This window comes from Ailuropoda melanoleuca, chromosome 6 (assembly GCF_002007445.2).
Source record: "Ailuropoda melanoleuca isolate Jingjing chromosome 6, ASM200744v2, whole genome shotgun sequence".
NCBI lineage: Eukaryota > Metazoa > Chordata > Mammalia > Carnivora > Ursidae > Ailuropoda > Ailuropoda melanoleuca.
The window spans coordinates 103,746,427-103,763,109 of NC_048223.1; the positions used below are offsets into that span (position 1 = coordinate 103,746,427).

General features: G+C 57.8%; 1 protein-coding gene across 2 annotated transcripts; it reads left to right on the top strand.

Moving 5' to 3' along the window:
* The first annotated feature begins 6 nt into the window (after nucleotides 1-6).
* On the top strand, nucleotides 7-14,259 carry TRIM8 (tripartite motif containing 8). 2 transcript variants are annotated; one of them, XM_034663195.1, is made up of 8 exons: nucleotides 7-1,377; nucleotides 8,436-8,521; nucleotides 9,809-9,938; nucleotides 10,546-10,641; nucleotides 10,998-11,231; nucleotides 12,025-12,056; nucleotides 12,191-12,306; nucleotides 12,660-14,259. In XM_034663195.1, the coding sequence occupies exons 1-8, from the start codon at nucleotides 808-810 to the stop codon at nucleotides 13,265-13,267; spliced, it is 1,872 nt and encodes a 623-aa protein (XP_034519086.1). In that variant the 5' UTR covers nucleotides 7-807; the 3' UTR covers nucleotides 13,268-14,259. The 2 variants fall into 2 exon arrangements, with proteins under 2 accessions (XP_034519086.1, XP_002913934.3); XM_002913888.4 differs by lacking the exons at nucleotides 8,436-8,521; nucleotides 9,809-9,938.
* The last annotated feature ends 2,424 nt before the right edge of the window (nucleotides 14,260-16,683 follow it).

Genomic DNA, 16,683 nt, shown 5'->3' on the forward strand with positions numbered 1-16,683 from the left:
TTTTTTTTTTTCCACTTCTCTCCCTCCCCCTTCCGTTTCTATTTGTGAAGGGAGGAGGAAGGCAGAGGCGGGCTGGTGTCTCTGGCCGGGGACTGGAATTTCATCTGAATGACTGCCCCTGCGCGCACGCACTGCCCCGGAGTCGGCCCGCCTGCGCCCCGCAGCCCGCACCCTGCCGGCCAGCCGGGGGGCGCCTGCGCTGCGGCCCGGGGACCGCCAGGTCGCCTCTCTCTCCCGCTCCCGATCTAGCCGATCTCGGCGCGGCTGCTACCGCTTCCCCGGCTTCTCGGACCCCGGACGAGAGTTGTGAGGTGCTGCGCGGGCGCGCCGGGAGGGAGCCTCATCGCCGCTGCCGCCGCCGCCGTCGCCGTCGTCGCTGCAGGAAGTGTGCGGCTCCCGGGCTCTGTCCGCTGCGGGGCGCGCCCCAATGTCAGACGCGAAGCCGGGCGCAGGCCGCGGGCCGCCGCTGGCCTAGCCGCGCGGACCGGGGGGGGCGGCCTCTTATATGGAATTTGGACCCCGGCGCTCCCCTCCAGGGCTGGTGTCCCGGCCGCGGCCCTGGCGCAGTCCGCCGCCTCCCGCTAGGCGCTCGGGAGGAGGAGGAGACGAAGCCGGCTGCGCGCGCGGCGGGAGGACCGAGGCTCCCTCCTGTGGGGGGCAGGCGCGCGGAAGGCGCTGGTGACTGAGCGACTGTCGAGGCTGCCTGGGGCCGGAGCTCGGGGCTCGGTGGGCCTGCAGCTGCACGGGACGGACCCCCAGTGTTGGGCACTTGGGGAGGCCTGCCCGGGCCCCCTGCCCGCGGCCGCCATGGCGGAGAATTGGAAGAACTGCTTCGAGGAGGAGCTCATCTGCCCCATCTGCCTGCATGTCTTCGTGGAGCCGGTGCAATTGCCGTGCAAACACAACTTCTGCCGGGGCTGCATTGGCGAGGCGTGGGCCAAGGACAGCGGCCTGGTACGCTGCCCGGAGTGCAACCAGGCCTACAACCAGAAGCCGGGCCTGGAGAAGAACCTGAAGCTCACTAACATCGTGGAGAAGTTCAACGCCCTGCACGTGGAGAAGCCGCCGGCGGCGCTGCACTGCGTGTTCTGCCGCCGCGGCCCCCCGCTGCCCGCGCAGAAGGTCTGCCTGCGCTGCGAGGCGCCCTGCTGCCAGTCCCACGTGCAGACGCACCTGCAGCAGCCCTCCACCGCCCGCGGGCACCTCCTGGTGGAGGCGGACGACGTGCGGGCTTGGAGCTGCCCCCAGCACAACGCCTACCGCCTCTACCACTGTGAGGCCGAGCAGGTGGCCGTGTGCCAATACTGTTGCTACTACAGCGGTGCGCATCAGGGACACTCGGTGTGCGACGTGGAGATCCGGAGGAATGAGATCCGGGCAAGTACCCTACGCGCGCGCGCGCACACACACACACACACGCACGCACACACACACACACACACTCACTCCCTACCGCCTGGAGACCACCCTCCAGGCAGGCTAGCTAACTCTTGTGACATCAGGCCAGACGCCCCCTTCCAAACTCTTCTACCCTGAAAGTTTAGGGGCAAGGTCTTGGGAAGAAGGGCCCCCCACTCCTTGATACATTCCTGCACCTGTGCTCATAGGTCCATCTTTTGAGTCATTTATAGAATTGAGGTGAGGGGTAGAGTTTGGGTGTTGCTTTTCTGTTCTGCTCACAGCTCCCTTCCCCAGCCTTGTTTCTGTAGGCCCTATGGGAAGTCACCAAGGCAGTGACCCAGGTCCTGCTTCTCCAGCTGCTGTTTATGTAATGAGTGTCCTGGTGCCGCTGCTGTGGCTGACATGATCCATGATGCTGGCATACCAATGAGGAAGTAAACAAAAGCAGCCATGTTCGTTTCAAGCCCTATTGGAAACACACTGGGGGGGTGGGGTGGAGGGGAGCTTCCGGAGGGAGAACAGAACTCTGGTATCTATCTGGACAAGGCCTGGACAGCCAGCGGCACCACTGAACAGTGTCTCAGCCATTCTGATTATTCCCAGTAGCCCACTCTTCATGTGTGAGAATCACTGCCCTCTGTGTGCCTGTGTATGTTGCCTGCGTCCGCATGAACAAACCTTAAAGTATGTATCTTCATCACCCTGAGCCCTTTTCTCCCAGCCCAGCCCTCTATCACAGCCCTCCCACATTTGGGGAGGGGAAGTGGAAGACGGAAAAAGAATCCTGTGGGTTTAAGGTTGAGCTGCCTTGCAATCTGGTTTCAGGCAGCTGGCTCCCCTGGGCTGCCGGCTGGGTGATTACAGAACCGCATCCCCTCCCATTGTATACACCCGGCAGCAGCAGCCAATGTCAAAACCGCCTTCCCCCTCAGGCCTCTGGGTCTGGCTTTGGAGCTGGACTGAGGCAATACTTCCGTCCCCTTCAGTGGAGGGGGGCTCCTCCTAGGTCCCTCCCTGGTCCCCTGGCTTTCAGGGTTGAGTCATACCAGAAGGAAGGGGTTGGCCTGAGACTGAGCCATCTCGAAGCCCCAGCTTGGAGCCTGGGTGTGATATCATGGGGGTGAGGTTGGGCTTTGGTTGGACTGGGAGTGTTTAATGGGTGGGGACCCCTGGAGGCTAGTCGAGGCCAGTGGGGAGCTTGGGTATGAGGAAGCCCTGAGCAGGGGACGGTTATGGACGGGGGCTGTTTCCTGTGGGGGGGACCAGTCAGAATGAGTCACTGTTTAGCAATTAAAAAACATACACATACAACTAACAAAAGGCAGGAGGGCCGCCACAGGCTGAGGGCAGGAGTAACAAATAAAATTTGCTGTATAATTAGTTTCCAATCGGATGGGCTAGCTCGGGGTTTTTTGTACCAGGACAGGACCTCTGGTTTCTTAAAGGAAGTGAAGGAGATGGAGAGAGGAGCCATTCTCTCCCCTCCCCGGGAGTTGAGAAGCAGAGGCCCAGGGGAAGCAGATAAGCCCCTGCTGTCCGCCCCCAACTCAGGGCAGGCAGAGCCCAGACTTTTCTCAGTATTGGGAAGCTGCTGCTGCTATTAATAAAGATGGAAAGGCCGGGGAAGGAGGGGAAAGCGCAGAGGCAGGAGGAAGGAGCGCTGTCCAGTTCTCTGTCCTGGGATTGGCAGCGGAAGTGACAGGAAGGGAAAGACAGAGATGTGGCTGAAGGGAACCGGGGAGGGGGCAGCAGCCAGGGTGATGAGTGAATGTGTGCCTGCACCCACGCTTTTGCTCTTAACTGTGTCTGAGTGCTAGGGGTGCTTTTCATTTGGGTGGAGAGAAAACATAATTGTGCCTGATCCGGTAGTAGGAGGGTATCTTTAGATGTGTGTCTGTGTTTGCAAGTGTCTCTGAGACTGCTTTGCCCTTAAATGCACCTGTCTCTCGTCTGTACAGTTGGGGACTGGGTGGGGAGGTGGTTTGCCCATGCATGCAGAGTATATTCTGGGGTTCCCACCAGCAGGTCCCTGATCCCAGCTCATGGAAGGAACTGGGTGGGAAGGAAGCACTAAACTTTGTCAGCAGCTGCATGCATGCGTGTGCCAGTGTATGTGTGTGTGTGTGTGTTCATGTGTTCATTTTTGCTCCTGGTGTGGGCAGGCTCACAAATAGTGGGGTTGCTTCAGGGCCAGATGTGCAATTCTGTGCGCTCAGCATCTGTGCCCAGCAGCCTGAGCCTTATTCCCCTCCTGGTGCCCCCTCCCGAGCCCTCCGGCTTCTCTCTGGTGATCCAGGGCACTGGAGTTGGAAACCCTTCAATAGGCCAACACCACTCACTGTGAGTTGGACTTACTGAATGTGGAGGAAGAGGGGCCTCACCCTCAGGGGAGGGGAAGAGCTGTGGGGAACCTGAATGGAAGAACCCCTTGCGTCCCTTGTCCCTCCTCCCTCCTCCAGCCAGGGGGGAGGGGCCTTTCCCTGGGCCTCTTTTTCCCTTGCCTGAGGGCCTCTGCTGGTGCCATGGATGTGATTGAGAGCAACAGAATTCTCCCGGATGTAGGAGCAGATACATGGAGACCTGGCACATGCCTGAAAATACAGCCCCTCTTGTGCTTTCTTTTCTGTCCTCGAGGGTTGGGGGCGGGTAGCTGCTGACATGCCCTATTGGCTAGAAATAGGAAACTGATCAACCTCTCCCTGGTGGCTCTAGTCACATACTCACAAGCATCCACGTGAGCATGGGCCAGTGGTCTAGAGTAGGGGCCCAGCAGGAAGGCAAGCGGGGCTTCTCTCCAGCCTGGGGGATAGCAGGGGACCCAGAGTCCGGCCTGCCAACTCTGTTGCCCCACTCTGTCCTGGGGAAGCCAGTGTTTAGGCCCCATTGCCCTGAAGCTTGGGTGTCCAGTGGGTGGGCCCCAAAGACCCCTCTTTGGAACATGCCTACCTAGACCCCAAATATATTCTCCTTTGGCGCCACGAGAGGCTACATTTCCAAAATTGGGATATCTAGGTAGGTTTGAGCCTGGCAGCCGTAGGTGGTGAAACCCTCTTCCAGCCCCCTGGTTTAGGGGTTCATCTGAGCAATGGGGAACTGGGGTAAGCTGGGAGCATCCCTACCTCATAACCATCTTCAACATGGAAAGAAAACCCAAGATAAGGCCTAGTTATATGTATGAGGAGCTGCTCAGGGTGTGTGTGTGTGGTGTGTTTGCGCTCATGTCATAGTTGTGCCCCTGTGTCATTCCTAGGACCCCAAATCAAGGCTGGAAATGTTGCCAGAACACTTTTCCTTGCATTCTTGTAGGTTTAATGTTGAGATGTTCTCTGTTGGGTGGGGGGTGGGGTGCGCTCCCACTGCCCAGGCCGGCTTGGGGTTCGTACCTGCTACCGGTGAGGTTACGCAGCTCACACTGCCCCTGGCTGGAGGGTTTGCACTGGGACCCTGGAGGGCATCTGATGTCTCGGCCGCAGGTGTCTGTCTCTGGGTGGGCTGTGGGAGTGAGGGCGGCCCAGGCCCTGCTGACTCAGGCAGCACCAGCTCCGCTGCTCCCTCTCCCCGACCGTACTCCTGACCTCAGGTGGGGTGGGAGCTGGGGCGTGTGTGAGGTGTAAGGTGTGTGTGTGTGTGTGTGTGTGTGTGTGTGTGTGTGTGTGTGTCAGGGGCCCCTTCCCTGATTATCCTGTGTCTGAGGGGAAGGTGGGCCCGGGGCCCCAAGCAGAGAGGAGTCTCAGCCAGTGGCCCAGCCCCCACCTCCACCCCAGGATCCTGCTGACACAGCCGGCGCCCGTCACGCCCGCCCTCTGCCTCCTGCAGCTCCGTGTGTCTGCAGGTGTGTGTGCTTGTGTGTAACCAGCGTGTCTGGTTGTGTCTCTCAACATGTGACTCATTTTCTGTATCTCCCACGTGTATCTCTGTGAAGGCACCGTGCGAGTGACTGACTTGGCTGTGTGCGGCTGCGGGGTCAGGGGGCTGTGCGAGCATGTCTGTGAGCGGAGGGGACCGCAGGGCCTGGCCGCCCTGCGCCGGTGACTGGGAGTTGAGTGGGACGCCCGCCATCAGCGCCGACTTGCTAGCTTGCGGCTGCCTGCTCAGGCTCTCAGTCCCGGGTGACTTTCTGGGCTAGCGGGGCTGTTGCGGAGGAGCTGGAAAGGTGGAATTCATCTTCGGGGAGCTTGCTGCCCGCGGTGGGTCTTGGAGGCAGACGTCCAGGCGGATCCTGCGAAGCTGTGTTGGAGGCGGTGTGGGTGGGCATAGGCAGAAGGTGGGCCCAGCTTGGGCTCCTGCCCTGGACGGAGCAGGCAGGCCTGGCTGGCCTCATCCCTGGCTCTGGGAAAGCCTTCCTTCCCGGCTGGCCTGGCATTCAAACCCAGACAAAGGGGGGCTTTCTCTCTCGCCTCTTTGTTCTGCTGCCCCCGAGCGCAGCTCTCTGCATGGCAAAAGCTAATTCCACTCTGCAGCTGGGAAACCTTCTCTGGGGTCTGCTGGGGCTTGTCTCAGAGCTGCCGCTGCTCTCCTCGCCCTGGCTCCTGCCCTACAGCCTCTTCTCTCCACTGCTGTGGTTGCCTCTGCCCCGGGGTTCCACATGGTAGCCCGAGGCAGGGGCCGAGGCCTGGAGAGGGGTGTTTAGGGCAGGCAGGAGCTGCTCTGAGGCCAGGGGCGAGTGCTGTGGCCCAGGGAGAGAGGAGGCCGGAATGCTCCTGGGACCAGGGCTTCGGGGAGGGGGGGGGGCAGGTGTGGAAGCTGGGGAGGGGGTTACGATGGGGTAGCTCTGAGCGGGGGCTGCAGCCGGAGCTGGAGCTGGAATGGGAGCTCTCCGGGCCAGGGCCGGAGCCGAGACAGATGTGCTGCAGCCCGGCGCCCTCTCTTGCCTGCCTACCTCTCCCTGCCGCCACCACAGGGGCTGCTAGATCCAGCCCTGGCCCTGTTTGAAAATGTCGGGCCTGCCTCTGGCCCAACCCCTGGGGCCCTGTTCCCTCCTGACCTTGCTTCTCTTCAAGGTTGACTTGAGGGTTTTATTATTATTATTTATTAACTTTTATGCAGCCCAGAGGCCCTGTGGCCTCACCCGTCCGCCCAGTCCAGTCTGGCGTCAAAAATGCCAGCTGGGCCTGGCCAGTGAGCCTCCAGAGGGCTGTGAGGCTCTCTGGGGGCAGGAACGTAACGGGCTGTAAGTGCCCCCTGTCTGAGTTGGGAGGGCCATCAGAGGCAGCAGCTCAAGGTGGAGGCTGGAACATGGGGCGGCAGGGTGTTCCGGGGGCCTGCTCCTCATCCCCACCAGGTGGGATGGGATGGGAATGGAGTGCGCCCGAGGCTTTTTGATGCTTTTGCCCTCACAGGCCCAGGAGCAGACCACAAAAGGCCTAAGCCCTAAGGGCCAGGGCCAGGGCCAAGAGTGAGCAGGTCCCATCAGGGCCAGGGACTGCTGAGTAGAGCTGGGGCTCATATTGTTTTTTGTGCTTCCTGCTGGGGGCCTGGTCCCTCCAGCACTGCAGTCTACCCCACTCTGCTCTGCTCCTGCACCTGAGCCCTTGAGGTGTGCCACAGACTGGGTGACTCACTGTGGGCTGGGAGCAGTTTGTAAAGTGCCCCCTGCCCTCCCCCCTGTATTGAGAGCCCATGTTCTGAATCAAGCTGGAAAATCTGGTCCTGTCTCTCAGCTGCGTGTTTTTCCCGCATGGGAAATGGGGCCTCGGCTCTCAGCAGTTCCCCAGACGTTGGGATAGTGTGGCGGGATGGGGGGGCTTGTCAGTCTTGCTTCTTCTCTCCCATCTTCCAGTTCTCAGTAACCCGATTCAGGCATTTGGTGGAATTGAGGTGAGGGCTAATGAAGAGGCAGCACGTAGATATTCCTGTCCCTTCCCCCGCTTTCCCAGTGCCTAAGGTAACAGTGATCCCCCCAAACCCCCTGCCTCCCCAAGGTTTTGTCTGTGGCAGGATTAAGATCATCTGGCCTCAAGGGAGGGCAGTTCCTGCAAGGCTGAGCTGGCCAGCATGGGCCCCTGAGCCCCCTTCCCAGCCCTCCATGATGACTGGCAACTTTGGCCAGTTTCCTTCCCATTTCTGCCCCCTCCCCTACCTACCCCTGCAGCAGAGACAGGAGCTCAATGTCCTCTGAGCTGGGAGAGGGGAAGTGAAACTCAGCTACCTGCTAGAGAGTATGGCCATTGCCTTTGCTGGGGCTGGACTGGGCTCCCAACCCAGAGGGCTCTGGGCACGTAAGGTCCCAGAGTAGAAGTACTGCCAGGAAAGGCTCTGAGAAAAGCCTAGAAGAAGAGGGACAGAGCTGAGCTGTACCCCTAGGACCGGACAGGAGGTGCCTCCTTTGGCTTTTCCTTGAGGAGTCAGCCATGAACTCCTTAAAGGGGTTCCAGGTGGGCAGGAGAGGGGCTTCCCACTGCTCTGGAGGGTGGGAGTGGAACAGCCCCCATTCCAGGCCTCTGGGGAAATTGGTCTGGGAACCTACCTGGGGCTGCCTCTTTCCTGCCCCTCATCTGGGACTCAGCCCCAGGTGCGTCCCTAATCTGATACTGATGGGTTTGGTCATGAGAAGTAGCTAGGCAGAGAGACCATGGTGCACAGATGTGCGGGTGGGTGGGGGCGTGGGCTTGCAGGTATCCTGAGCACTGGAAAAGCAAGAGTGGTCTGGAATCTGAGACACATCTGGAGGGGGGTGCCCTGTTCTCTGAGTGTGGGTACAAGGCAGCCAGAAGGCAACAATTTGAGAGCCAGTTGTTACAGGCCCTAATGTTCCTGAAGGGGAGTCCTGGAGACCTTACTTTTATGGCAGGCCTCCCTCAACTGTCTGGGGCCTTCAGGAGGCCTGGCCTTCACTGTGTAGGGGGCCGGATGCAGGTATAGTGTAGCTGGGTGCAACAGTGTGCGTGAGGGGGGCCCGGGCCCAGGTGGCAGTGCGGGCTTGGTGTGTTCTGGGCAGTGCTGCAAGGTGCTGCCTGCCCTCTTCCTACAGCTGTGGGCAGTTTCACAGACAGGGAGGATGCGTGACCACCTCTTTCCGCCCCCTCGCCCCGCAGGCTCTGACTCTCAAGCTGACAGCAGCCCCCTGTGCATGTTGGACTGGTGTGGGGACCTGCTGGAAGGACAAAGCGCTGGGGGCAAGGCAAGGTTTCCTTGGGGCTGGTCCTTGGAGGTCCTATCCTAGCTCAGCAGTCAAGTTGTTTGGAGTGGGGAGGGGTACCCCAGGCTTCTCCAACTTAGAATCTGAGAGCTTTATCCCACTACTTCCTCCTGTCCCCAGTGTCCTGGTTTTTGTTTCCAGGGCAGCCACCAACTCACAACGAGGTTGCCTAACGCTCTTGCTGGCCTTGGTTTCCCCAAATGTAAAATGGGTTGGAGGAGTGAGGAAGGGATTGGTGGCAGCTTGTCTCTAGGAAACCAGCTGGGTCTGGGTGAAGAGTGGGGGTCCTAGGTCAAACTTGAGGGTCACTCCGAGGCCTGCACAGAGGAAGAAAAAGAACCACTCCTTGTGGTGTGGCTCCTTCCTGTGAGCTAGGTGCTGTGCCACGTGCTTTGCAAATGTTATATTGCAGGCAAAACCTTAGCTTTATTCAGTCAGCCTGTTATGGATCTATAGGGTGCCGGGGCCTCTGTGCGGCCTGGCTGGGGAGGGAGGTAGAAAAGGACAGCAGCAAAACCCTATTTTCAGCAGGCTTGAAGGTTTGCAGGGAGATAGACCTCACTTTGTGAAGCAGACTGCAGAATAGTGTTGTCCTCTAGGTGTTTCTGTGATGATGGTCCTGTTTTGTACCTGTAGTGTCCAGTACATCAGCCACTGGCTCCATGTCGCTATTGAGCGCTCAGAACTGAGGCTGGCACAACTGAAGAACTAATGTTTGACTGAATTCATTTCTGTTCACTTCAGTTTAAATAGCCACATGTGACTAGCGGCTGCCGTACTGCGCAGCCTGGTGACAGAGGGAAGGCACAATGGGACAGCCCACTGCCTGGCGAGGACAGGGAGGGACCTGCACAAACATTGAGCGTGGGCCATGGAAAGTTTCCTAGGTCTTGAGGCCTTAAGCTGAGCCTTGAAGGATGGAGAGAGGGAGGAAGGAGGCCCCATGGGCTAGAGAAAAGTGTCAGGAGTGCAGGGAGTTCAGATGTGCACGGAGCACTGCGGACAGGATAGCAGCCCACCTGGCTGGGCGAGTCAGGTTATCAGAAAGCCTTTGTGGCCAAAGTATTGGAAGGAGGGACTCATTGAGGGTTCTTGAGCAGGAAGAGACCATGTTTGAAGAGGCATGTCTGGTGAGAGAGGATGACAGGATGGGTGCAACAGCCAGGATGGGCAGGGCTGGGAGAGGAGGGCTTGTGAAGACAGGAGATCAAAGGCTGAGAAGAGCAGCTTGGTCCAGCACCTTTCAGTAAGCTGGCCTTGCGTTCTTAGGAGAGCCAGCATCTCCCTTCCAGCTGGGTCCAACCGAGAGTCTGAGAGAGCTAGCAAGGACTTCAGCAGCCTAGCTCTCAGCGTCAAGAATAAAGGAAGGGGTAGCTGCCCTTCATGTCCCCAAATGCAGGTAAGGCACGTATAGGGTGAGAACTGTGGACCAGGCCAGAGGGCCTATATGACGTTGGAAGGTTGTTTGTCCCTCTGCATCTTAGAGTACTCATCTCTAAGATGGAGATCCCCAGAGAGAGGCGGCATGCCTCCTATGAGAACAGACCTACTGCCAGATCACCTCGGTTTGTTTCCAGCTCCAACGTTTACACGCTGTGTGACTTTGGACGAGTTGCTTAAGCTCTCTGGTTTCCTCTTCTCTGAAATGAGGATAATAATAGTACTTAACTCATAGCATTACTGGGATAATTAGATAAGTCTGTTCAGGAAAAGCACTTAGAACAGGGGCTGCCTGACCCTGCCCTCAGAAAGCTCATGGGCTAGTATGTGTGGGAAGCTATTCCAGGCTTTCTGTTCCTGGGAACAGGCTGGCCAGACAGCTGTCACCAGGCCCCTGGGATTGCGTGGGGGCCAGAAAAGGTTAGATGGTAGAAATTTAGGCCATCCGAGTCAAAGAATCTATAGGATGAGTCTGTTCTGTAGAGGGAAGGGTGGTGCTCACCCATCCTTGGTAAGGGATAGAGCTGCAGCCCCCTCTGACGCCCCTTCCCTACCTGTCCCTGCAGAAGATGCTGATGAAGCAACAGGACCGTCTGGAGGAGCGAGAGCAGGACATTGAGGACCAGCTGTACAAACTTGAGTCAGACAAGCGCCTGGTGGAGGTAGCTAAGCCCAAGCCCGTGGTATGGGGTGGAGAGGCTTGGGTGCAGGGCCTCGGGCTGGTTCCTTATTTGGGCCAGGATCTCTTCTGTGGTCAACTCCGTGCCAGAATCCCTTGGTCAGGCACTCAATGAACGGTGGATGAGCTCCCACTGGTACCAGGGGCAGCTGGCCCAGAGCCCCATTCTACCAGCAGGGAATGAGTAGGTCAGACCTTGCCCTCGGGAGCCTTGGGCAGCCTGGGCGGGAGGGGGGGGGCGTCCCAGACTCTACCAGCCAAGGATATGAGACCAGCGGGAGCGGCAGCCCGAGGTCCCTAGGGCTTACGGTCCGCCCGCTCTCACCCCCCTGCCTGCAGGAGAAGGTGAGCCAGCTGAAGGAGGAGGTGAGGCTGCAGTATGAAAAGCTGCACCAGCTGCTGGACGAGGACCTGCGGCAGACGGTGGAGGTCCTGGACAAGGCCCAGGCCAAGTTCTGCAGCGAGAATGCAGCGCAGGCGCTGCACCTCGGGGAGCGCATGCAGGAGGCCAAGAAGCTGCTGGGCTCCCTGCAGCTGCTCTTCGACAAGACAGAAGACGTCAGCTTCATGAAGGTGGGCTGGGCCCGGGACCGGCTGGCGGCACCTGCAGTCATTCCTAAACCGGAGTCTGCCATCCTTGGCTCCCCAGAGAATTCCCCCGGCAGTATGCTCACAGGGCTTTGGAGCCAGCCTGCATGGCTTCAGAAGCCTCCCACCCCGCTCTTTCTAGCTTTGTGAGCTTGGGAGCGCATCACAGATATGCCCTCTGCCTGAGGTCCCTCACTAATAAAATGGGGTTCATAATACAGATCTACCTACTATCTTTTATCCACAATTCCAAATTTTAAAAGCCTCCGAAAACTAGTAGAAAAAATTCTGACAACTCATTTAACAGGAAAACTGAACTCATGTCGGCAATTTTTGGTCTTTATTTATCTTGCTTGATACAAGTATTCAAACATTTTGCTGCAAGAACATTGGTGTATTGGATGATGGTGTCCTACTGGGAATGATGGTTACTATACAGTACAGGGACCATATTCCCCTTCTAAAATCCAACAAATTCCAAATTCCAAAACACATCTGGTCCCAAGGATTTCGGATAAAGGACCAAGTGCCTCTAACAGCTTCCTCCTAGGGTGTTGTGTAGATAAAGTGATGGATGTGTAGAAACACTTAGTGTTTGTCACATAGTAAGTGCTCAGTAAATGTTAGCTATCCGTGTCTTCTAGAAATGGAGAGACGCCCTCCCCCCTTACCACACTTTGGCTGGAATCAGATGGTCAGCCCTGCCTGGGGAGAGGGAGGATGGGGCAGCTCTCCCATGTTGCCTTGCCCGCTGACTAACCCTCTTCTCTCCCCCTAGAACACCAAGTCTGTGAAAATCCTAATGGACAGGTAAGCAGATGGCCACTGGCCGCCAGGGGAATACATCAGGGGGAGGGCAGGGAGGGCCAGGCCCACCGGGGGGAGGTAGGGCAGGCTCACCGGTGATACCTCCTCACAGCAGATGCCCCGTCCACTGCCCCCAGGACCCAGACCTGCACGGGCAGCAGCCTTTCTCCCCCTAAGATCGGCCACTTGAACTCCAAGCTCTTCCTGAATGAGGTGGCCAAGAAGGAGAAGCAGCTGCGGAAGATGCTAGAAGGTGAGGGTGGTATCCTCAATGGAAAGGAGAGCGCCCTTTGGGCAGGGAGGAATGCCAGAGCCTTCTCTCTGAGAGGTGGCATGGCCTAGTCAGATAGTCTTTTCTTCATATCCTGGCTTTGCCACTTATAGCTATTGGACCTCAGGAAAAGCCATATTACCTCCCTAAACTTCAGGTTCTTCCGCTGTAAAATGGGAATAATCGTAGTATCTACCTGCTAATGGAGTGGGCCCCGTTGACCAAGGATAGTGCATGATGTAATGAGCTTGGTCCTGTAGATAGAAAGCGGGGAGAGGATGTCTGGGTTGCTTGGGATGGGAGCTCTGGCGACTTTTGCCCCAAACTCTCCACAGGCCCCTTCAGCACACCGGTGCCCTTCCTGCAGAGCGTCCCCCTGTACCCTTGTGGCGTGAGCAGCTCTGGGGCGGAAAAGCGCAAGCACTCAACGGCCTTCCCTGAGGCCAGTTTCCTAGAGACGTCGTCAGGCCCTGTGGGCAGCCAATATGGGGCAGCGGGCACAGCCAGCAGCGAGGGCCAGTCAGGGCAGCCCCTGGGGCCCTGCAGCTCCACGCAGCACTTGGTGGCCCTGCCGGGCGGCGCCCAACCAGTGCACTCAAGTCCTGTGTTCCCCCCATCACAGTATCCCAATGGCTCCGCCACTCAGCAGCCCATGCTCCCCCAGTATGGCGGCCGCAAGATTCTCGTCTGTTCTGTGGACAACTGTTACTGTTCTTCCGTGGCCAACCACGGTGGCCACCAGCCCTACCCCCGCTCCGGCCACTTTCCCTGGACAGTGCCCTCGCAGGAGTACTCACACCCGCTCCCACCCACACCCTCCGTCCCCCAGTCCCTTCCTGGCCTGGCGGTCAGAGACTGGCTCGACGCCTCCCAGCAGCCTGGCCACCAGGATTTCTACAGGGTGTATGGGCAGCCGTCCACCAAACACTACGTGACGAGCTAACGCCACGCAGGCAGTGGGGCGCTGGGGAATCTTCCCTCCCAGCCCCCCAGTGGCTCGGGAATTATGCATCCAGAGACCTGCCCTTCTACCTTCCTGTCTTCCCTCCCTTCCTCCTTCATCTCCCCCCAAGTCTTTTCCTTTTGGATTTTGTTTTGTTTTGGGCTTTGTTTTTGATTTTTCTTTTTCTTTTCTTTTCTTTTTTTTTTTAATGAAACTCCTGGACGCAGAGGTGACAGTGAGAGCTGGCCTGGGCTGGGCTGCAGGTGGCCCTGGAGTTGAGAAAACGTCTACTTCAAGGCATTGAGCTCTCTCTCTGTCTCTCCTTTTTTCTTCCACTCCTTCCCCTTCCCACCCCTGTGGCTGGAAGGAGCCTCAGCCTCCTCTAAAGCCTTGGGGGATCCAACCCTCCTCACCCAGCCCTGGGAGGAAGGACCAGTGTGCCCACTGGCCCACTTCTCCTCTCGTTTTTCTTTTGGGCAGTTTGATCACTGACTAAGAAATGACCTGTAGATTGTGGGGCTTTTTTTTTTTTTTTAATTTTTTTAAACCAAGAATGATTTCTCCTGCTTCCTTCTTCTCAACATCCTCCCAGATGGAGTTCAAAGGCCACTTCTCAAGCAGCTTTTGGCATCTTCAGCCTCAGAGTGGAATCTTAAAGACAGGAACCCCATGTCCAGGAAAGGGGAAAAGGAACTTTGCCAATGATAGTGACCACAGCAAAAGCAAATAATAATAATATTAATAATAATAAAGAGAAATAAAAGAAATAATAAAATAAAAAACCCTAGCACAGCCCTTGTTGAGGTCAGTGGGGGAGGAGCGGCTGCCCCGTGTTGGGTCCTTGCCTGGATTTTGAAACAGCAACTTCCTGTAGGGAGCACTTTGTATGAATCGTGGACTTCCTGTTCTCAAGGCACAGGTATTTCTTCTGTAATCTGTCTAGAGCACACACCGAAATCCAACCTTCTAATAAACATGATGGCGCAGTCCCACTCCCTGCCTCGCCTCTTACCCCTCACTTCCCCAGGCCTAGGGTCTTCAGATGTTGGTACAAGAAAGGGCACCAAGGGATGGAAGCCATTGCCTTCCTTGCCTTGGTTCTTTGCTCCATCTAGACTGTTCCAGGCCTGTGATTGTCAGTTCATCAGGCACTACTATATCTCCTCTCAGCCTTGGGTTCATTTGACAAATATTTGCTGAGCGAGGGCCTTCCAGGCCCAGCCCCCTGCTTCATAGGTCCTGGCATCTCTTTGACGTTCTGCCAGGATGCTCTTAGCTAGGACAGACAAAGGAAGAAATACCTTTCTGTAAGTCTTGCAAAATTACCTCCTTCAGTCCACAAATATTTATTGAGCACATGCTAAGTGTCAGGCACTGTGCAGGGCTGTGGGCCTAAACAGAGCAGACCTTTTTGTAATTTAGTCTAACTGGGCCTTGGCCCCCACTGGGAGTGTCACTCAGCTCCATGCTTCCTGTGGTGAGTTGGGCCCGGGCCCCTACCCTGCACACCGGGCAGGCAGGAAAATATTTGGCTCTGAGAGGCATGGAGGTAGGGTAGCAAGGTGAAGAAGACATTCTACCCCCATCCCCTTTGGCAGAGCTGCTCAAACTCTAGTGTGTCTTGGGAGCTTGTTAAAAGGGCTGATTCTTGGGGCCTGCTTAGACTCCTTGGGAGCCGTCGAAGGCCCAGGAATCTGTATTTTTAACTCCCCAGTTAAAAGAAGTGCTGCCATGAAGGATTGCTAGGGTCTTGCTTGTCATGGGGACCCTCGGATAGAAGGAAGGGCTAGAGACACCTCTGTTGGGGTTGGGGGGAGTGATCTTTAAAAAGGATCTCTGGTTTTTGCCTAACACTTCGGGTGGATCTTATGTCATAAAGCAGCCTGTGCCTTTCTAGTGCCATGCTAGTAGGAGGGGCAACCTTTGCTGGTGCCTAGTCCTCTTTCCCCTTGTCTGGGTAGAATCAGGGCCCGAATGCCACCTATCTCAGGAAGGCTAGAACAAGGCAGGGAGCCATGGGTAAGTGCTGTCCTGTGCCAGCAATCCAAGCCTCACCCAGCCTTAGTCACTTCCCCTTTCATTAAAGTAAGGACCCAGGGTGAAGGGCATGGTCAGGCCATGGTTAGGCCATGTTCCCCTGGCCAGTGGGCTGGCCAGACCAAGACAGAGTCGGTCCTGCTAAGTAGAAGCTGTCTTTCCATCCTGTGGGAATAGAAAATGACTCAGTGTCGGGTGGGTGGACCTTGCTTCATTGCTCCCCTTCCCCACTTCGGCAGGGAGCCAGAGCCAGGACAGGATGACAACAGCTGGCCTGCCCCCTTCTCTTCCCCTGCACCTGTTTGGGGCTAAAGCGAGGGGGCAGATGGTTGGAGCGCAGTGGCCCCGCAGCCAGGGTGTAAGGATGCTGGGGGGCAGGTGCTGGTGGACAGATAAACATTTAACTCCACTCACATCTGCTCCTGTCTCACTCTCCCTTTCTCTGGTTGTCAGGGGCCCTAGGACATCTTCTGTGCCAAGGGTTGGGAGCCAAGACAGAAAACTGCTCAATTTCTTTCCCACTTGGCCTAGTTTTGTTTTAGCTGATGGGAGGGGTCCTCTCTCCAGATACATCAGTCAGACTGGGATTTGAAGGGAGACCAGTGGGGGTGGGGTGGGTTTGAGCCCCACCAGGTCCCAGCTATGGAAGCCCACCCCAGACAATTACACACTCAGGCACACAGGCCGCAGGCAAAGCAGCCAGCTGCCAGTAGCACAGCCTGGGGGTGCCTGGGCAGCCAGGGAAGCAGGGAGGCGCTCACCCCATCCAGCTGTCCCCAGCCACCCAGCTGTCTCCTGCTTCGTAGGAGCAGCTGTCACCCACCTCCCAAAGGGTCAGGGGCAGAGGAGGCCCAGAAAGAGCTGGAACTGCCCCAAGCACAAGGCCTGCAGGAGAAGGTGTGAAGGGGGCCTTCCCCCCACCCCGCCCTGGTCTGCATACTCCTACACTCTGGGCACCCACAGCCACACCCTGGGCCTCACACCGCCGGCGGCTCAGAGATAGCGGCTCTCACACCCCCGGCGCTGCCCTCCCGCCTTCCCCGAGAGGCGGTCACTCCTCCCCTTTCCGGGAAGGGCTGGGTGTCAGGAGCGCCTCTCCCCCACCCCACCGATGGGGGGCGGTGGCTGCTGTGGCCCAGATGTGCGCAGCCCTCGGGGAGGCGAGCGCCGGGGGGTTTCCTCCACCCGCCACCCGCGCCGCCCGAGCTCTTTCATGTCGCTGCCCTCCCCGTCCCAGCCCGGGCCGGCAGCTGCGGCCCGCTCCCCGCCCCCAGCCTCTCTCCCAGCTGTCTTTAGGGTGGGTCCGCGCAGCTGGGGAACAGCTGCAAGGCGTGGGGGGGAGGGTCGGGTGCCCCCGCAACGGCCGGAAACAGTCCGGG